The sequence below is a fragment of the Cimex lectularius genome, unplaced genomic scaffold (genome assembly GCF_000648675.2).
Source record: "Cimex lectularius strain Harlan isolate CLEC.00 unplaced genomic scaffold, Clec_2.1 scaffold250, whole genome shotgun sequence".
Classification (NCBI taxonomy): domain Eukaryota; kingdom Metazoa; phylum Arthropoda; class Insecta; order Hemiptera; family Cimicidae; genus Cimex; species Cimex lectularius.
The window spans coordinates 333,896-353,641 of record NW_019393130.1 but is presented as its reverse complement, the minus strand read 5'-3'; the positions used below and the strand labels follow the sequence as shown (position 1 = coordinate 353,641).

The 19,746-nt window shown below is 33.0% G+C and overlaps 1 protein-coding gene and 1 long non-coding RNA gene across 2 annotated transcripts; one reads left to right on the top strand and one right to left on the bottom strand.

Moving 5' to 3' along the window:
- The first annotated feature begins 862 nt into the window (after positions 1-862).
- LOC106664319 (DNA replication licensing factor MCM4) lies at positions 863-17,845 on the top strand. Its single transcript, XM_014389941.2, has 15 exons — positions 863-1,043; positions 4,112-4,281; positions 4,336-4,496; positions 4,567-4,755; positions 11,970-12,204; positions 12,258-12,500; positions 12,569-12,797; positions 14,879-15,070; positions 15,131-15,307; positions 15,367-15,454; positions 15,519-15,679; positions 16,947-17,064; positions 17,125-17,366; positions 17,425-17,635; positions 17,717-17,845. The coding sequence occupies exons 2-15, from the start codon at positions 4,113-4,115 to the stop codon at positions 17,810-17,812; spliced, it is 2,511 nt and encodes an 836-aa protein (XP_014245427.1). The 5' UTR covers positions 863-1,043; position 4,112; the 3' UTR covers positions 17,813-17,845.
- LOC106664326 lies at positions 7,166-8,295 on the bottom strand. The gene is made up of 3 exons (XR_001340160.1): positions 7,635-8,295; positions 7,357-7,470; positions 7,166-7,255 (listed from the first exon to the last, which is right to left on the bottom strand). It is a non-coding gene; the product is annotated as an uncharacterized LOC106664326 (long non-coding RNA).
- Positions 17,846-19,746: the final 1,901 nt, after the last annotated feature.

The following is a 19,746-nucleotide window of genomic DNA, read 5'->3' as shown; positions in this document are numbered from 1 at the left end:
ATAATAATCCGTATATATTTAGCTGTTTTAATTGACCATATTAATTATTCAAATGAATTATTCTTTTATCTAAGGTCTTGGTTGAGTCGAAAAAGTGTCTGGTCTTACCACTTGAGCTATCGTGACTTCGATCCTCTCAGACAACTCCCCATCTCAACCTACAATCTTTCGAATTTTTAAGTGGTAGAGCAGCGGATTATTTAGCCGCAGGTCGTGGGTTCGAATCCCGCTTGTGACCTGACTTTTTTATCTCACCCAAAATCTTAATTAATCGAAAAGAATCTATTTGGTCAAGCGGACCACGAAACTTAATAAAAAATAAATAATAATGATGAAAATGTAATTTGAAATGGTTTTGAGTAAACGATTCTACTTACCGCTCTCCGAAACACGATGTTGGTGTTCACTGTTCAATGTCTAATATTCAAATGAGGTTCAGAGCCCTATTTGTACCTTTAAAATAAATAAATTAATTTTAAAAAAAAAGGGTCATGTGATTTGTACTTAATTTACGTCAATGAAGGAAGCGCTAGTGTCGTTCTCCTTATCTCTATATTTTTGATAAAGAAATTATAATATAATTTAAAGTTAAAAATATTTTGCTGTAAAATTAATTAGAAAAAATAATAACATTTAAAAACTATTAAATTTTATAAGCAATAATAAAAATTTACGCTTATTTGTAAAACCAATCAACACAATAGTCCTTTTATCTGAATTATGAACCATTATGTTCTTATATGAAAAAAATTGAGGATATTTTTTTTTAAACGTCTACATTTATATTAATATTTGTTTTATATGTTTAATTGTTCTTCTCTGTCTTTTCCTTGTTAACCTAGAACAACGTTTTCCCGCCTTGGCGCCTTTACTTTTAGCCTTGGCACTTTGTCACTCGGCACTCGTCTGTCTCTGTGTTGTTCTCAGTCGTATTTAACTTTTAAGTGATTAAAGTTTTTTAAAGTTACCAGTTTCATCACTCGTCGGTTTTTTTAAGTTCTGCCTGGATTATCTTCTGATCCCGATTGCCGCAGCTTATCCAGGTTGAGTTTAATATTTGTACAATACTACGAGATAATTACCGATCAGCACTGATCTTTATAATTTTATATTAAAAGAAGAGCCTATTTGCTGTTTTTAGTATAAAATTACAATATTTTCTGATTAGCGAAGTTTTTTAAAAGTAAGATTTAAGTCAATTTTAAGCTTCAAATTTACTGTCCAATTTTGTTACTTTTATTTAATATATGTTCGCTATGATACCGTGAAACTGACTGGCTGTAAAATAAGTCCGTAGAGTTTTTTTTTAATGGTAAATTACATGAATGTATCAAATTCAGTCCTTTGTAAACAAATGTAATCAATGTTTGAACCATTTTGTTCCACTACCTGTTGCTATCTGTACAGTGGTTAAAAAAAAACTAAGGAATTTTGCTTTTTTAATTATTACACACGAGGGTGTAATAGTCTTTACTTAATCCTCCGCTCTTATCTGACAGAGCGGTCCTTTCGAGTCCAGCAAGGATCAGATTGCGCCGAATACTGCTCTCTGGCCGTGCCGGAGTACCGCTGGTGCTCGAATTAGTCCTATATCCTTTATACTGCAGATGTTCCCACTAAATGTAGTACCATAGCATCTTTTGCCGATGATACAGCTCTAAACCTGATTCTGCTGTTCGGAAGATCCACAGAGACATCACACCTATGGCAGATTTGTGTAGACGATGGAAAATGAAGATAAATGAAAGGGAGTGCATCCATGACACATTTTCTCTCTGAAGCAAATCTCTCACAATATACTCACTCAATACACAACGTTCCTATCCTCAAATCCGTCTGCTGTACATATTAAAGCGTATCTTTCCCACTACCTTTCTTTTATCTAACAGAGTGGTTCTTTCAAGTATGACAAGGATCAGATTAAGCCGAATTCTACTCTCTAGCCATGGGAGTACCGCTGGTGCTCGGATCAATCCTTTATCCTTAATACTGCATATGTTCCCATTAAACGTACCACCATAGCATCTTTTGCCGATGATACAGCTCTAAACCTGATCCTGTGTTTGGAAGATGCGCAGATACATATCAAATCTATGGCAGATTTGTGTAGTCAATGGAAAACGAAGATAAATGAAAGGGAGTGCATCCATGTCACATTTTCGATCCAAAGTAAATCTCACAATATACTCACTCAACATACAACAATACTCCTCAAATCCATCTGCTGTACAAATTAAAGCATTTCTTTCCCACTGTCTTTCTCTTATCTAACAGAGCGGTGTTTTGAGTCCGAAAAGGATTAGGATTACTTTGAATACTGCTCTCTTGGCACAGGAATACCACAGGACAATGAGCTCGGACCAATCCTCTATATTGCAGACCCACTAAACCGACCACCCTTCTTGATCTTTTGCTGATGGTATAGCTGTACTATCTTCAATCCCTGAGCGATTGCTTCAGAAGATCTGCAGAGACATATATGTATAGCACATTGGTGTAGACGATGGAACATGACGATAAATTAAAGCAAGTGCATCTATGTCACATATACAATTAAAAAAAAAAAAAACACAATATACTAGCAACGTTCTTATCCACAAATCTGACTGCGTTCGTTACTTGGGTTCCACCTGGACTGCTTAATGTGGAATCAGCAGGACTTAAACGACAAGACCTAAACAGAGGCTACGGTTTATTCTACAAATTTATAGAATGATATTCCAAGCTATCGACAAAAAACAAATTTAAAATTTACAAAATGTTGCCATAGTCGATTTGGACTTTTGGAATATAATTGTGGGGAACTGCTAAACCTAACATCCAAATTCTCTCATCCTCTCAATCTAAAGTACTCAGATCAATTATAAATGCTCTGTATTATATCTCCAATACTACGCCCCACAATGACCTTAATGTCTCATTTATCTGAAACAATCCTTAAACAAATTTTCTATGTTGCACAAATCTCTCCTGTCACCGCGATAGTCTCGCCCAAGTCTTGTACCACAGAACCCATCTCTTCGATCCCGTAAGGCGTCTCAATGGATTCCCGTAAGGGAATGGCATCGCGACATCCTCTCTAAGGAGTAGGCAGTTATGTTTATTTAGTGAAATGAATTGGGAGAATAACATTAATTATTTATTTCCCACAATGAAAATATGTAAATAGCTATAAATCTATATTCATCAAATTACATACTGTGATCAAAATTGCATTGTAATAAAATATTAGAAAAAAATATTCCACAGCACAGGTTGGTTACTAAATTTAAAACAATTTGATTTTAAATATATTCGAATTACATAAACAATGTGGTAAAAAGATAATTGTTTTAATTGAATGTCGAAAAATTAAAAATCAAATAAAAAATCAAAGGAAAAAAATGCACAAACTGGATCGAAAAGTCATGCCACTAACTTTTTCTTCTCAACCAAGACCTTAATAAAAAGAATAATTAATTGAAATATTAATATGGTCAATTATGACCATTAAACATATATGGATTAAATTAAGGTCTCAGTGATATCTTGTGCCGTTGAGTGTGAGTCATTTATGACAAAAGCTTTTGGTCATCATCAAAAGTTGAAGGATGACCAGAGTTGTGTCTTCCAAATTAAATTTCCGCATTTGAATTAACAAACCACTTATGAACAGCGCTTTCTCTTAAAGCAACATCACACACATACACGTTACAAATTTTCCTATTAGCCTGACCCGTTGTTATTCCTCCAATTGAAATTAACAAAACACCTTATAAAAATACGAAATATCGAACGAATAAAAACATCACTAGTCCATGTTCAGAATGTGAAAACAATGACTGAATAAACGTCTTTTCAATCCACAAAGGGGATAAAAATGAATTATTGAAAAATGCTACACTTATCCCAATATGTTGCAAAATCATACTCAATGTCTTTATTGCTGTTAAATATATTACTTGATTTATTCTCTGTGTTTTTAATTCTCACAAATACATGTCACCTGTAATCATGCACCCAGAAAAAGTCACAGATAGTTTTGAAATAGAACTTATTACCAAGTATCAGTAGTCAGATGTATAATTTCTGTTTCAAAGGCTTGTTCTAAGATTGTAATGTTTTTTTCTAGAATGCCTCCAAAAAGAAATACTCCTAAAAAAGCCAGAGGGGGAAGGAGTGTGCGCAGCACACCTTCTCATCCTTCTCAAGCATCACAAAATGAAGGGGACTTTGTAATCGAACCGTCTGATCCTTTCTCCATTCCCCTAACTCCAGGACAAGCACTTCAAAATTTCGAGAGTAAGTCAAAAGCAATTCTTTGTGATATTATTTTTCATTGTTTTTGTGCTTTAGTATTGGGGGATGAGAATATGAGCTCACCGTTAAATTACGGTACTCCCAGTTTGTTATCTTCTCACAAAACTCCAGCATCAGTCACTCGTACTACTGTTCCTAAACCTCGCAGAGATGTTGGCCAGGACCAGCACATCAGACAAGTCAATTTGAGTTCAGAGGTAAAATTGATTTTATCTGTGTTGATTATATTGCCCACATTGTATATTTATGTTCGTTAAAATATTTCAGCCTGATGCAGATTCTGGTGATTCAGCTTTTTGTCCAACTCTAGTAATTTGGGGTACAGATGTCGTCGTTGCAAAATGCAAAGCAAAATTTCAAACGTTTATTAAGGAGTTTATTGGTAGCTACATCGATGATATTTCACATACTGACAGTGCTCAGAGTGGTACGATTTATCTAAAACGACTGGATACGGTTAGTACAATTTATACATTTTTTCCACATACTCAATAATTTGAAGAAAACTCATTGTCCTGGTACATTTTTATTTTATCATGATATTTCACATACTTACTTTCAAAGTGGTATGATTTATCTAAAACGGCTTGATACATTTAGTACAGTTCATACAGTTTTTCCATATACAGTCAAACCTCAATAATTTGAAGAAAACTCACAGTCCTGGTACATTTTTATTTTTTCTCCACATTTTGAACTTGATATTTCCTACAAATGTATAACTCGAACATGCTTTAAGAGAAAATGAAGTGACTCAAAGACCTTAGTGACTCAAATAATAAACAGTAATGTTTAGGGTGGGTGAGAACGGAGAAAGAAAACCACAATATTTTGTAAGTTTTATATTTAATTTGAGTTTTCATGAAAAAAAAAAAAAAAAAAAAACCTATTATTATGCTCAATGAGAGGGAGAGGTCTTCAGTTTAGTCTGTTGTATAATAATATGAGTTACCGTCTAATACTGTTAGGCTTAACTAAATGTGAAAATCTAAGAGGGCGTATGACTTCAAAATAGGCCAATTTAAAAAAAAAATAGGTTTTTTTTTCAAGTTTGTTTCGAAAATTAAGGTATTTACTAGCTAGATTCTTTTTAGAATCCACCAGGAGGGCGTATGACTTCGAAATAGGACATTTTAAAAAAAATCGTTTTTTCGAGTTTGTTTAGAAAATTAGGGTCTTTTTTAGCTAGATTCTCCTTCGAATCCACCCAGGAGTGCATATGACTTCAAAATAGGCTATTNTCGAGTTTAATTAGAAAATTAAGGTCTTTATAGCTAGATTCTTCTTAGAGTCCACCAGGAGGGCGTATGACTTCGAAATAGGCCATCAAAAAAAAAAAAAAAAGAAATTGTCTTTTCAGTTTTTCGAGTTTGTTTCCAAAATTAAGGACTTCGTTAGCTTAATTCTTCTTAAAATCTTCCCTATAGGTTGTTTTAATTGGAAAAATACAATTTCAAAAATTTCAAACAATTTAGTTTTTTCAAAGAAAAAATTTTAAAACAGCAAAGAAAAAATTTTTACAACAATAAAATTGTTTACAATTTATGAAATTATTTTTATACACAAAATTATTTACCATTTGTTCACTCATTTGAATTGTTCAAAGTTAATAAATAAAAAATAATAATAATAAAGAGAAAACGAAACTATTACAATTAGGAAAAATATTGCTCCATGCTAAACAAAAAAGGAGGGAAAAAAACTTTTTTTAGATTAGAACAATTTATTTTTTTTCTCAAATATTTATGTTTGTTGCAATCCATGTTTTCACTTTTTACAAAATGGATTTAAAACAGGAACAAGAAAAATTATGACAGCCTTTACAACAATAAAATAGTTTACAATTTACAAAATTATTTACCATTTTTTCACTCATTCGAATTGTTTAAAATTAAAGACAAATATAAATAAAATTTAATAAATAAATAAATAAAAAATAATAATAAAAAGAAAACGAAACAATTACAATTAGGAAAAATATTTCTCCATGCTAAACAAAAAAAAAAAAAAAAAAAAAAAAAAAAAAAAAAAAAGAGAAAAACTCCTTAGATCAGAACAATTTATTTTTTTCTCAAATATTTACGAATGTTACTATCCATCATTTCACTTTTTACAGAATGAATTTGAAATAGGAACAAGGAAAATTATAAAACAGTGTTTATTTAGAAATCGTGAGATGCGGTCTGGTGTGATGTTGGTTTCAGAAAAACTTGTGAACACACTTTTTCCCTTCATCAGCTCTTTTCACCTCAAAGAAGCCAACGCCAAATGTCTTTTCTACACCGACATCCTTCCCCACCCCTTCAAAATCCAACGTATATAAACTCAAAATAGCAAAATCTCACTCTCGACACGACACGCAAGAATGGCACAATTACACAGAAGACAAACACTTTGAGTGAGTAGAAATACCTTGATTGAATATATAAAAAAATATATTTTGCATTGTATAAATTCACTTTTCCACATCCAAAATGTAATTGTAATATATAAACAATGTTTGTAAATCCCAGGCCCTGAAGATGATCTCAATAAAGATCGAAACGTTGGCATGATAAAGAATAAAGAAAATGTTTTTTCTGAAACCTACATCACACCAGACCGGATCTCACGATATCTGAATAAATATTGATTAATGGTCACTAATCACCATACATAAAACAGTGTATTTACAACAATAAAATAGTTTACAATTTATAAAATTATTTACAATTTTTCTCTCATTTGAATTGTTTAAAGTTAAAAAAGAATATAAATTAAATTAAATTAAAAAGAAAAACTGTTTACAATAAAAAGTAATAAATATTAACTTAGTTTTTATTACTTGAATGATTTAATTTTTTTTTTAATTTCAATTTAATATTTATTTTTTTGTAATTCCAAAAACTATGTTCGAATGCATGCTCCGGCTTGTCGCTACACCCCATGAAGTACCAAGTGGTCCTGACTGGTGATTCTAGAAAAAATATGATTATTGCACATTGTAGGAAAATAAAAATATAAACTATAATTTCAAAAAACTGAAACACAGTTGATCAATTTTATAAAGATATTTACCCGGGTCATCCTGACTTCCTTCCAATATGTGAAAACGTAGGTAAAATTCAATTAGTCACATATATATACTGCTTTTCTCATTATGTTCTTTGTCAAAGTTTGTTTATAATAAAACTGGAGACAAAATAGGTGTTAAAAAAAAAATCATGTAGAAGAGAAACAATGAAGTAATTTTTTCTAGTTACTAAAGCATAAAAAAACATTGCTTTATGTAAAGACAAACTTGCAAACCTTATTTTTAATTTTACAACATTATTTAAAAGAAAGGACAAACTTACCAAAAAAGTGCGGTGTAGAAAGTAGGTATGCGTATATAGTGCTTTTTAAGGTTAGAGACTCTGGAATAATGCCCACAGTAAGATAGTCAAGGCTGTTCAGAACCGTTCAAGCCCTATGGGGGCATTATATGACTTTTTTAACCAAAATGAGGATAATCCTGGAATGAAATTCTGCCTTATTCTTAACAACGATGCATTTATGTTTCTGGCAATTTGGTATGTTGTAAAAATTATTAGCTGCCCTTTGTTTTCCTCGGTTAATTTATATATCACCCCTCTGCCCTAAATGCCCTGCTATCTAAACAAGGCTAATTTTTGGTTTTCCCCAATGTCCTACAAGGCCGTGAAGCAATCTCAAATGATTTTGGACTTTACTATCAATTATATGCCTCTTGTACCACCTGGCTGTCCTAGTAGCTATTCTTTTATTGCCATGTGGTGACCACGACTCAATACAAATGCGTTGCCGCCACCGCTGTTATTGGTTACCACTTCAAGGCAATGCTTTTGACAGCCCATACAAGGGCGGATGCGGGGAGAAGTGATTTGGCTTTGATATGGCATTCAGGGACAATCGAACTCTAAAGCTTTAGTTTCAGCTACAATCTCTCAATTTGCTCTGTCGGGTATTTTGATTTTAAATTTGTTTTCAAATCTGAATTTTAGGATTTATCATCTGTTACAAATGTTTAAAAACATTTTTATTTGTTTTCTGTTAATGTACATTTGCCATTAGAATTTAAATGAAACATGGAGTTGCCATTGATAAGGAGAGCCCCAGGTGTGATGATCAGTCTTCACATGACTGTACATTTAATAGGAATGATCAGTTTTACCGCAGGATTTGTGACCCACTTTATGTTTCGGGTAAATCAGACATCGGTATTTGACAGATTCTTGGGGACGTTCAAGTACTTCAGCACATTTCTTGTAATAATTCGTATATTTTATTGCATGTTCTCATTTCTCTTGGACATAAGACTTTTGATGAGTTACAAAAAATGCTTTTTAGAGGATGGACCACCACAACATCTATTTGCACTGTATCAAATAAAAGATTTTATTGAAGTGTCGATAATGTTTCCTTGTGGGCTATTTTTGTCTGTTATGTACGTCACCATGCGGTCACTCGGAGATGGCCAGTATTTTGGATATGCCCAAACCAGATATCTTCCTTGGTGGATAGAATGCTTGGTTTTTGTGAATATATTCATATATCAAATTCTAGAAACAATAACCTTTTCACGAAAACTTCCACGAAACATATATGCGCTCGTAGCACTGACACTTTTTTACCTGGCTTATGCAGGTTGGTTATTCTTGATATATCTTATAACCGATTTGTGGGTCTACCCAGGATTTTCTGAATTTAGTAAAATTGGGAAATTCCTGACGATGGGAGTGTTATTCTTAATTATACTTTTGTGCTATTGGGTAGGAAGATTTCTTAATACCTTATTGTGGGACTCTGTAGAAGCATATGTTTTGTGCCCTTATATTGTCACTCGACCGTTACGCGGTGTGAGAAAATCATCTATCTGGATGCAGCATAGGGTGTCAAGAATGTGGAGTATGACACACATAACTGATTTACAAGGACCTCCTCCGCCACCACCTTCTTCGTAAGTGCACAATAAGCGACTTACAATTGAAGTATATGAAGATGAATCAAAAACAAAAAAGTAGGCATTGCCTGTTCTGTTAATAAATCGATTGCAAGTTTTATTTTTATTTTTTATTTATTTCAATAATAATTGGACTATTATCTCCTCATAAATTTTATGTAAACCTCAAATTGATAACTATGAGTTTCTGTATGTTGTAGACCAATTGTACATTGGGAAACAAACCATTTTTATAAAAACATAGCTAATATACTTTCATTAATTATACTTTTTATCTTAGGGCTTGGTTGAGATGAAAAAGCTAGTGTCATGAGCAGGATTCGAACCCAATAGCCTAGGGCTTCATTTTTTTAATTTTTAATTTTTTCATCTCAACCAAGACCTTAGATAAAAATTATAATTAATTAATTAAGGTTTTTAGTTGAGATAAAAAAGTCAATGGCACGAGCGGGATTCGAACCCACGATCTTCAAACCATGGCAAAAAGGAGGGAAAACTCAAAAGATAGGGTTGAGATAGGAAGTTGGTGTCCGAGTGGATTGAGGTCACGATAGCTCAAGTGGTAGAGCAGCGGCGTATCTAGCCGAAGCTCGTAGGGTTCGAATACCGCTCGTGCCATTGACTTGTTTATCTCAACTAAAAACCTTAATAAATTGTAATATTAATTGGTCAAGCAGACCACGAAATTAGTGAATTTAATAATTAATTAAACTAATTAATACAGTAAATTATGATTACTAAATACATACATGTATTAAGTTAGTATATTCATATATACTGTAGATCCCACATTCAGTCCAATTAACCAGGGTGCAATCAGGGGTTTTCCCTCTTTTTGTATCTATGAACCTCTTACCATTTGTGTAATGATGAAAATGATTTCCTTAGTTTTCTGCATTGCTTTCAATCCTACGGACCCATTTACAGTGCCTGTGGTGTGATAGTGCAAAGTAAAAGTCCATATTCGGACACCAATTTGTCAGGTTCCATGACAACAGACCTGAAATGGGTGCCTGAATCTCAGTGGAGAAGTTTAATCCTGGTTATGATTAAAAAAAATAAATTAAAAAAAAATAATGTAATTTGTTTGCCATTCAATTTTCCTGGCAATAATTAACCCTTTAAATATTATAGTTTGTCCTGGCAATGAAATAAACAAAAAGGTTTGATTTCATTCAATTAAGAAAAGAAAATAGAATAAAAAATATACAAATTATATTAAACAAGTTGAAAATAAACACAACACACCTATAAGTAATAAAAGAAATAAACCCTAACTCTAGTTGGCATGGCCCTTGGACTACTAAGATCCTATAAATTAAATTATAGAACCATGAACTTGCTTTAGCCTGCTGGCTACTGAATTTTTGATTCTTGATTGTCTGATTTCTGGTTTTCCGAATACAGAAATTATTATTTGACATTCCTCATACACTTAATTAAGGTTTTTAGTTGAGATGAAAAAAAGTTAATGGCACGAGCGGGATTCGAACCCACGATCTTCGGCTAGATATGCCGCTGCTCTACCACTTGAGCTATCGTGACCTCGATCCACTCCAAAAGTGGCAAAAAGGAGGGAAAACTCATAAGGTGGGGTTGAGATAGGAAGTTGATGTCCGAGTGGATTGAGGTCACGATAGCTCAAGTGGTAGAGCAGCGGCGTATCTAGCCGAAGGTCGTGGGTTCGAATCCCGCTCGTGCCGTGCCATTAACTTTTTTTCATCTCAACTAAAAACCTTAATTAATTGTAATGATTTAATTGGTCAAGTGGACCACAAAATTAGTGAATTTAAAGAATTAATATGAAGTACACTTCACTAAAGCTCTCCATGGCCATTTCAATTGTCGTCGAGAATCCAAACCGATTACACGACATTTGAAAAATGGCAAAAAGGAGGGAAAACTCATAAGGTGGGGTTGAGATGGGGAGTTGATGTCCGAGTGGATTGAGGTCACGATAGCTCAAGTGGTAGAGCAGCGGCGGATCTAGCTGAAGATCGTGGGTTCGAATCCCGCTCGTGCCATTAATTTTTTTTTCATCTCAACTAAAAACCTTAATTAATTGTAATGATTTAATTGGTCAAGCAGACCACGAAATTAGTGAATTTAAATTCTTCATACAATTAACACATTAATGAAGCTTTGATCAAGGAAAGTTCATATAGTGCTAAATAACATCAAAAATTTCAAACCGTTCAAAGAGTATTCGTTTGTTGTTCACGGATCATTCAAACAGCGTTCATGGAATGTTCAGGATCGTTCGTTTGTTGTTCCAGCATCAATTAAGGGGGTCAATTTTTCATATTTTCGGGCGGTTAGATCATGGCTAAAGCATGTTTGCTAAAAATCAATAAAAATATTTATGGAAGAAAAAAAAGGGGGGGGAATTAGAATTAGAATGATTATGCATTTCTTAGTTAATCTTTATCTAACATACTTGGACCAATAAAAGTTTATAATTTGATTACCCGATACACCCTTTCTCATCATTATGTGTATAACAGGGTAATTTACATCAGCGAAGGATGCTGATCCATCATTCCTGAATTCGAATCTGAGTGAAAAATAAACTGTTCATGTTTATCCACCTTTAAATAATTATATATTAAAAAAAAAAAAAAAAAAAAAAAAGCCTGCACAATTGAGACTGATTATGTACTGATAATGATATTTTATAAAATTAAAAATAATTTTGTTACTTCGATGACAGATTCAAGAATTGGAAGAACCTTTTCTGAATGTTAATTGTGCCCATTTGGAACAATATAACATGGAACTCTATCGGCAATTGATTTGCTACCCTCAAGAAGTCATTCCGGCTCTTGATATGGCAGCAAATGAGCTATACTTCTCTAGGCACCCTGATGCAGTGTTGCACCACCCGATTCAAATACGCCCGTTCAATGCTGAAAAGACAAGAAACATGAGGAACTTGAACCCAGAAGGTAATTTAAAAAAAAATAATGATCATGATATCTATTAATTTGTTTTATTTTAGATATTGACAGCTTGATTACAATTAGTGGGATGGTGATAAGAACAAGTGATATTATTCCTGACATGCGTGAGGCTTTTTTCAAATGTAGCGTCTGTGGCTATACGACAACTGTTGAAATTGATAGAGGGCAGATAAATGAGCCAACTTTATGCGTCCACTGCAACTCGCCTTTTTCATTTTCATTAATACACAACCGGTGCTCTTTTACTGACAAACAAATAGTCCGTCTCCAAGAATCGCCTGGTACTGGATTATAAGCACAATATGATCTGATTGATTAATATTCCTTAATTGATTATTATTTTTTCTAGATGATATGCCTGCTGGGCACACACCTCACACTGTTACATTACATGTCCATAACAGTTTGGTAGATTTTGTTCAAGCTGGTCAGAGAGTGAGTGTTACAGGGATTTTCAGATCTGTGCAAATAAGAGAAAATCCAAGGATGCGCACTACCAAAGCCTTGTATAAAACTCACATCGATGTATTGCACTTCCATAAAGTCGATTCAAAGCGACTTTTAGAACAGGGTGACAAGTTAGTAAAAATGTTACATAATTACAACTTATATGTGAGTGCACACATAACATGAGTCTCGACCCTACACCTACAATATAACATTGCACAATACTTTTATTGTCCAATAGTATTGAATGACATCTTGATCCCAGTTTATCACAAAGTTATATTTATTGCCCATAAGCATCAATGTTTTGGTGTGAGCAAGACTTATTGTCACAAATATCAGACCAAGATTTGGCTACAGCTATCGTGTAAGACTTAAAAATATTGTGCAATATTAACCCTACATGGTGCAATAAAAATTAAACTTGATCAAACTTTTGTCCAGTCAGTGAGCAAGCAACACTAACCCTAAACTGTCGAAAATATTGCACAATATTAACCCTACATGGTGCAATGAAAAAATATGCCAAGATAAAAATTAAATCGCTAAACCTTTTGTTCTATCATTTAGCAAACTTCAATACTAACCCTAAACTGTCAAAAATATTGCACAATATTAACCCTACATGGTGCAATAAAAACTAACCTTGATCAAACTTTTGTCCATTCATTGAGCAAACAACACTAACCCTAAACTGTCGAAAATATTGCACAATATTAACCCTACAGGGTGCAATGAAAAAAAATGCCAAGATAAAAATTAAATCGCTAAACCTTTTGTTCTATCATTTAGCAAACCTCAATACTAACCCTAAACTGTCAAAAATATTGCACAATATTAACCCTACGTGGTGCGATAAAAATTAAACTTGATCAAACTTTTTCCAGTCATTGAGCAAACAACACTAACCCTAAACTGTCAAAAAATATTGCGCAATATTAACCTTACATGGTGCAATGAAAAAATATGGAACAAGAAAAAGTAAACTTTTGTTCAATCATTGAGTAAACTTCAATTCTAACCCTAAACTTTCAAAAATATTGTGCAATATGGTGCACTACATGGTGCAATAAAAATTAAACTTGATCACACTTTTGTCCAGTCATCAACACTAACCCTAAACTGTCAAAAATATTGCACAATATTAACCCTACATGGTGCAATGAAAAAAATATGGAACAATAAAACTTAAGCGGCCCATAGGCGATCAGTATTACTGCACAATATTTTGGGTTGTGCAATTTAATTGATCGTGTGTAGACGATATTGAAAGTTTGTGCAATACATTGCATGATTGACGAAAAGTTGAAAATATATTGTACTACCTGGAAAATATTGCACCGTCTGTTGGCATTATTGCGCAATATCAACAATTGTTTGTGAAGTATAAACAAGTGCTCAAAATATTGCACAAATTTCAATATCGCCTTCAAACTATTCAAGTTCATTGCGCAAACAAAATTTTGTACAATATTATTGAACGTTAAGGGGCAACCGTCAAATTATTGTGCAATCTATATGTACAATAATATTTACCATCTATGGGCCGCTTTAAACTTGCTCAAACTTTTGTTCAATCATTGAGTAAATTTCAATGCTAACCCTAAACTTTCAAAAATATTGCGCAATATTAACTCTACATGGTGCAGTAAAAATTAAACAATAAAAATATATGCCAAGATAAAAATTAAATTGCTAAACCTTTTGTTCCACCATTTAGTAAACTTCAATACTAACCCTAAACTTTCAAAAATATTGCTAAATATTAACCTTACATGGTGTAATAAAATTAAACTTTTGTCCAGTCATTGAGCAAACATCAATATTAACCCTAAACTCTTGAAAATATTGTGCAATATTAACCTTCCATGGTAAAATGAAAAAATATGGTGCAATATAAATTAAACTCGCTCAAACGTTTGTTCAATCATTGAGCAAACCCAATACTAATCCTAAACTCGCAAAAATATTGCAAAATTTGTTATATTGTACAATATAATTGATCATATATAGGGAGGGTCCACCTTATAAAAAATATAGCGTATGATGTAGATATCGTTAAAAAAAAGTTTTTATTTTTTCCTCTCCTGGCACAAGTAAAGTTTGCTGTACATCAGGGCCCATTCTGTGTGCGTGTGTGTGCATGCATCTGTATAATTACCTAAATAATCTTAATTCTGGAATATAACAATTTAATTTTTTTTTCTTAAAGACCCCGTAAATTACCACCCGGGCGAATTGACGCAATGATAGGCTTAAGTCAAAGGGCTGATTTATATGAAAGATTGGCACACTCTATTGCCCCTTCAATATTTGAAAATGAAGATGTAAAAAAGGGCATTCTTTTGCAATTGTTTGGTGGCACGAGGAAGACTTTTAATATTATGGGTCGTTCTTCATTCAGGTGATTTTAATTTTTTTTACATTTTAATTTTTTATATTTTAATATCAAATATGATTTAAGGTCAGAGATTAATGTGTTACTCTGTGGTGATCCTGGTACGAGTAAATCTCAATTATTGAGTTATGTTTACAATTTAGTACCAAAATCACAGTACACAAGTGGGAAGGGTTCTTCCGCTGTGGGCCTAACTGCATACGTATCAAAAGATCCTGAATCTCGTCAGCTTGTTTTGCAAACGTAATTTTTTTGGTAAATATTTTCATATATGTATAAAACTAAAAGGTTTAATATTGCAGAGGAGCTTTAGTTATGGCAGATAATGGAGTTTGTTGTATTGATGAGTTTGATAAAATGAATGATACGACTAGAAGTGTTTTACACGAGGTAAAGCAACTAAATTAAAAAATCTATTTTCTTTTCTTGTTTTTAATAAAAAACATAATAATAGGTCATGGAACAGCAAACGCTGAGTATTGCCAAAGCTGGAATTATTTGCCAACTTACAGCACGAACTGCAATCCTTGCTGCTGCAAATCCTGTAGGCTCTGAATGGAACAAGAATCGGACAATTATTGATAATATCAAGCTTCCCCATACTCTTCTTTCCAGGTACCTTAAACGTTTCCTAAACTATCATTTATGCTTTTATGTTTGATTTACGAGATGGCTAAGGGCATAGATGATTTATTGACTTTTTTAAAGTGATAATAGGAAGAAACATGTTAGACAAGTGTCCAAGTGTTCTTGTTTTATCAATAAGCCTTAGGAGCTGAGAATTTTTTTCCCAAATTAATTTACTTAGGTTTTAAAATAAAATTTTCTGCCTTTGTTGTATATGTATTTCAAGATTATTATATAATTTAATTCATTAATTTCGTGGTCCGCTTGACCAATTAATATATTACAATTAATTAAGGTTTTTGGTTGAGATAAAAAAAGTCAATGGCACGAGCGGGATTCGAACCCACGATCTTTGGCTTGATACGCCACTACTCTACCACTTGAGCTGTCGTGACTTCGATCCACTCAGACACTAACTTCCCATCTCAAACCCACCTTTTGAATTTTCCCTCCTTTTTGCCATTTTTTATCTCAACTAAAAACCTTAATTAATTGTAATATATTAATTGGTCAAGTGGACCACGAAATTAGTGAATTTAATGAATTTAAATGAAGTATACTTCACTAAAGCTCTCCGTGGCCGTTTCATTTGTAGTTGAGAATCCAACCCGATTACACGACATTTGAAAAATGGCAAAAAGGAGGGAAAACTCAAAAGGTGGGGGTTGGTGTCCGAGTGGATCGAGGTCACAATAGCTCAAGTGGTAGAGTAGCGGCGTATCTAGTCGAAGATCGTGGGTTCAAATCCCGCTCGTGCCATTGACTTTTTTATCTTAACTAAAAACCTTAATTAATTGTAATATAATTTAATATTTTAAATCTGTGATAAGAAAATAATATGAAAAGCTGAAAAAAATAATGGTGAACTGAATTTGCTTTCTTCTTCAAGACCATACCTTAATCCAGAGTGTTCATGATTGAATTTATTTATTTATATATACGTACATATATTGTATAAATTAAAATATTAATACAAATTATAAGCATAAAGTAAATTTAATTAAATGAGTATAAATTGTTATTTAGAAATTTAAAAATATAATTTTTGGTATAAGTCTATTGGACAATTGGTTGCCGAGAAAAAGGTACCTTATGCTCTTTTTTGGATGGGTGAATTGCTTCCCTTAAAAAGGCTAATTTTTTTCTCAAAAAGAGCCCATTGGTAAAAATGCTTGGAAGTTGCGTTAAAATTGGTGATCCCACACCCTCAGAACCAATTCATCAAGAGCCACCAAGTAACGATTATGTATTTTAGGTTTGATCTTATTTTTCTAATGCTGGATCCACAGAGTGAACTGTATGACCGAAAACTTGCGAGGCATTTAGTCTCTCTGTACCACAAAGCGCAAAGCATAGTCGACGATGAATTCTTGGTAATAATATTGGAAATACTAATCGTTGTATTCTATCAATAAAACAAATTTATTAACTAGGACGTGAGTGTACTACGAGATTATATCGTCTATGCGAGAGAAAACATTCACCCAACTTTATCAGAAGCAGCTAGAAATTTATTAGTCAGCTCTTACGTTGAAATGAGAAAAGTCGGTAGCGGCAGAGGGCAAATCAGCGCTTACCCTAGGCAATTAGAATCGCTTATTCGTTTGTCCGAAGCACATGCAAAAATGAGATTGTCACACACCGTGGAAGTGTCTGACGTTGAAGAAGCAAAAAGGTAAATTTCAATTTTGTCTTATTCCAAATTTTAAGAAAGATTATTTTTTTGTGTATAGATTATACAGGGAAGCACTGAAACAGTCTGCAACGGATCCCCTCTCAGGCAAAATCGACGTGACTATTTTAACCACTGGTTTAAGTGTTGCCGCACGTAAGAAAAAACAAGAAATAATTGACTCGTTACAAAATTACTTCAAAAACAAGGCTAAAGGCTCTACAATTGCTTACCAGAAGTTGTACAAAGAACTTAGAGATTCGTCACAAATTGTATTTTTTTTCTCTCTCTTTTTATTACATGCACTATCGGTGCAACTATTTTATAAATTAAATTACAAAAATTTGTTTCAGGTTGTTACTAGAGAAATGTTGGATGATGCTCTTAAAGAACTTCAAGAGGAAGGTGTTTTATCCATGTCTAACAAGTTCACCATAAAATTATTGTAATGGGTTGTCAATAAATTTTTGTTTTACACCATATGTTTTCTCTTTATAGTATTAATTAATATTCAATATATTTTTCATACTAACCATTTTAATAAAGATTTTTAAATTATATATATGTATTTTTTTTAATTTTTGTACCCTTCCAGCAATAAAAGTAAAAATATGATATTTATTTATTTTTAATAACATGTAGCAATAATGGGCACTCTCAACACGACACGCAAGAATGGCACAATTACACAGAAGACAAACACTTTGAACCCTGATGATCTCGATATAGATCGAAACGTTGGCACGATAAAGAAAATGTTTTTCTGAAACCTACATCACACCAGACGGCATCTCACGATTTCTGAATAATTAAGAAGCAACAACATTAATAACTTGTAGGAGATGTCAGTGGCCACAGTTTAGGTGTTGACATGACACTCATCACTTTCAAATAAACAATGATAACTGCAAAACTAAAAAGTTCCGTACAAATCTGTTGATACCATTGAAAACTACGTTAAATTTCCAATAAGATGTGATCAATACTAAACTTGTAAACGGTGAAATAAGTACTTAAGTAGTCAGAACATTGAAAAATATTTATTTTTAGTTGAAAAACTTACTATGGTGATTCTAAACTATTATTTCCAAACCTAGAGACCAGCAAATTTCATAAAACTTACTCCATTTAATATCCTTTTTAGTGGTTTTTTAATTACTTTTTTCAAAGATGAAGAAATTGTTGAAGGAAAGGAAAAACTTTACTTGTAAACATCAAAATAAAAAACGTTTAATAAATTCATTAAAAAATCCGTTTTATATTTTTTTTAATCTTTCGATCTTACCAATCCTTCAACCACGGTTTTTTTTTCTTTCCTTCAATTTTTTTCAAGTTTGAAAAAAGTAATTAAAAAAACCATTACACCACTAAAAAGAAAATTAAATGGAGTACGTTTTCTGAAATTTGCTGGTCTCTAAGTTTGGAAATAGTAGTTTAGAATCATCATAGTAAGTTTTCAACTAAAAAATAAATATTTTTCAATGTTCTGACTACTAAGTGCTTATTTCACCAAACGTTTGCAAACTATTGAGCACATCTTATTGGACATTTAACGTAGTTTTCAATGGTATCAACGGATTTTTCCAAAACCTTTTCGTTTTGGAGTTATTGTTTATTTGAAGCAAGGTCGTGAAATCTTAAAAAGTCAGAAAAAATGAAATAACTCCGAAACTGTTAAGATTCGGACGTTAGTTAATTAGGACTTTTTGGTTCCATTTTTAATGTAGAATCTACTGGCGAAATTTGTAACAAGAGTAGCCGAACGCCTTGTATACTTATTTGTATATTGGTCGGGAAAATAAGACCATCGGCTTCGAGATCTCATCTCGACCACAAAAATCTGGAGGACAGCGCCTTCCAGGGTCTCAATGTGGGGACAATTTTTATTAGCACTTACTGAATTTGACATCCATTGTTGGGGCCGTTCTTGTGGCATCTTTCCATAGGCCAGCATCATGACCTCATGAACATCAAACTCTCGGGGTTCATTTGTAAGTCTAGAAATTTATGTTTCTCCTCCTCCAAAGTCAATGTTTCTCTATAGGATGTCGTGTAGGCCCATGTCCAGGGTTTGGACCAGTGGTCGCTTTTGTCATATCCTACCTTTCGTTAAATATTGATCTTAGGGACTTATAAACTCGTCACGAATTATTGCTTTTGCCTTGACAGATTCCATCTTTTCTAGGATGGCCAGGGTTTTCATTGAAGCTTCTGCTAGTCGGATTTTAATCCCCTCATCTGCCGTGAGTTTTTCGTTTTTAATAGACCAGATGTCTTGAAGTGAGTTTGTCCACTGCAGTGTTACTACTTCAGGCTACAGAACCCATGTGTTATTGTTTTTCTATTGGTTATATTTCCTGGTAAAGTAAGTCTACCTCGAGTT

Bases quoted from the DNA above. Each gene is read 5' to 3' on its own strand.
- LOC106664319 (XM_014389941.2), top strand. From the start codon at position 4,113: ATGCCTCCAAAAAGAAATACTCCTAAAAAAGCCAGAGGGGGAAGGAGT. The intron at 15,071-15,130 runs GTGATTTTAATT...ATATGATTTAAG, and splicing joins ATGGGTCGTTCTTCATTCAG to GTCAGAGATTAATGTGTTAC. The intron at 15,308-15,366 runs GTAATTTTTTTG...TTAATATTGCAG, and splicing joins CGTCAGCTTGTTTTGCAAAC to AGGAGCTTTAGTTATGGCAG.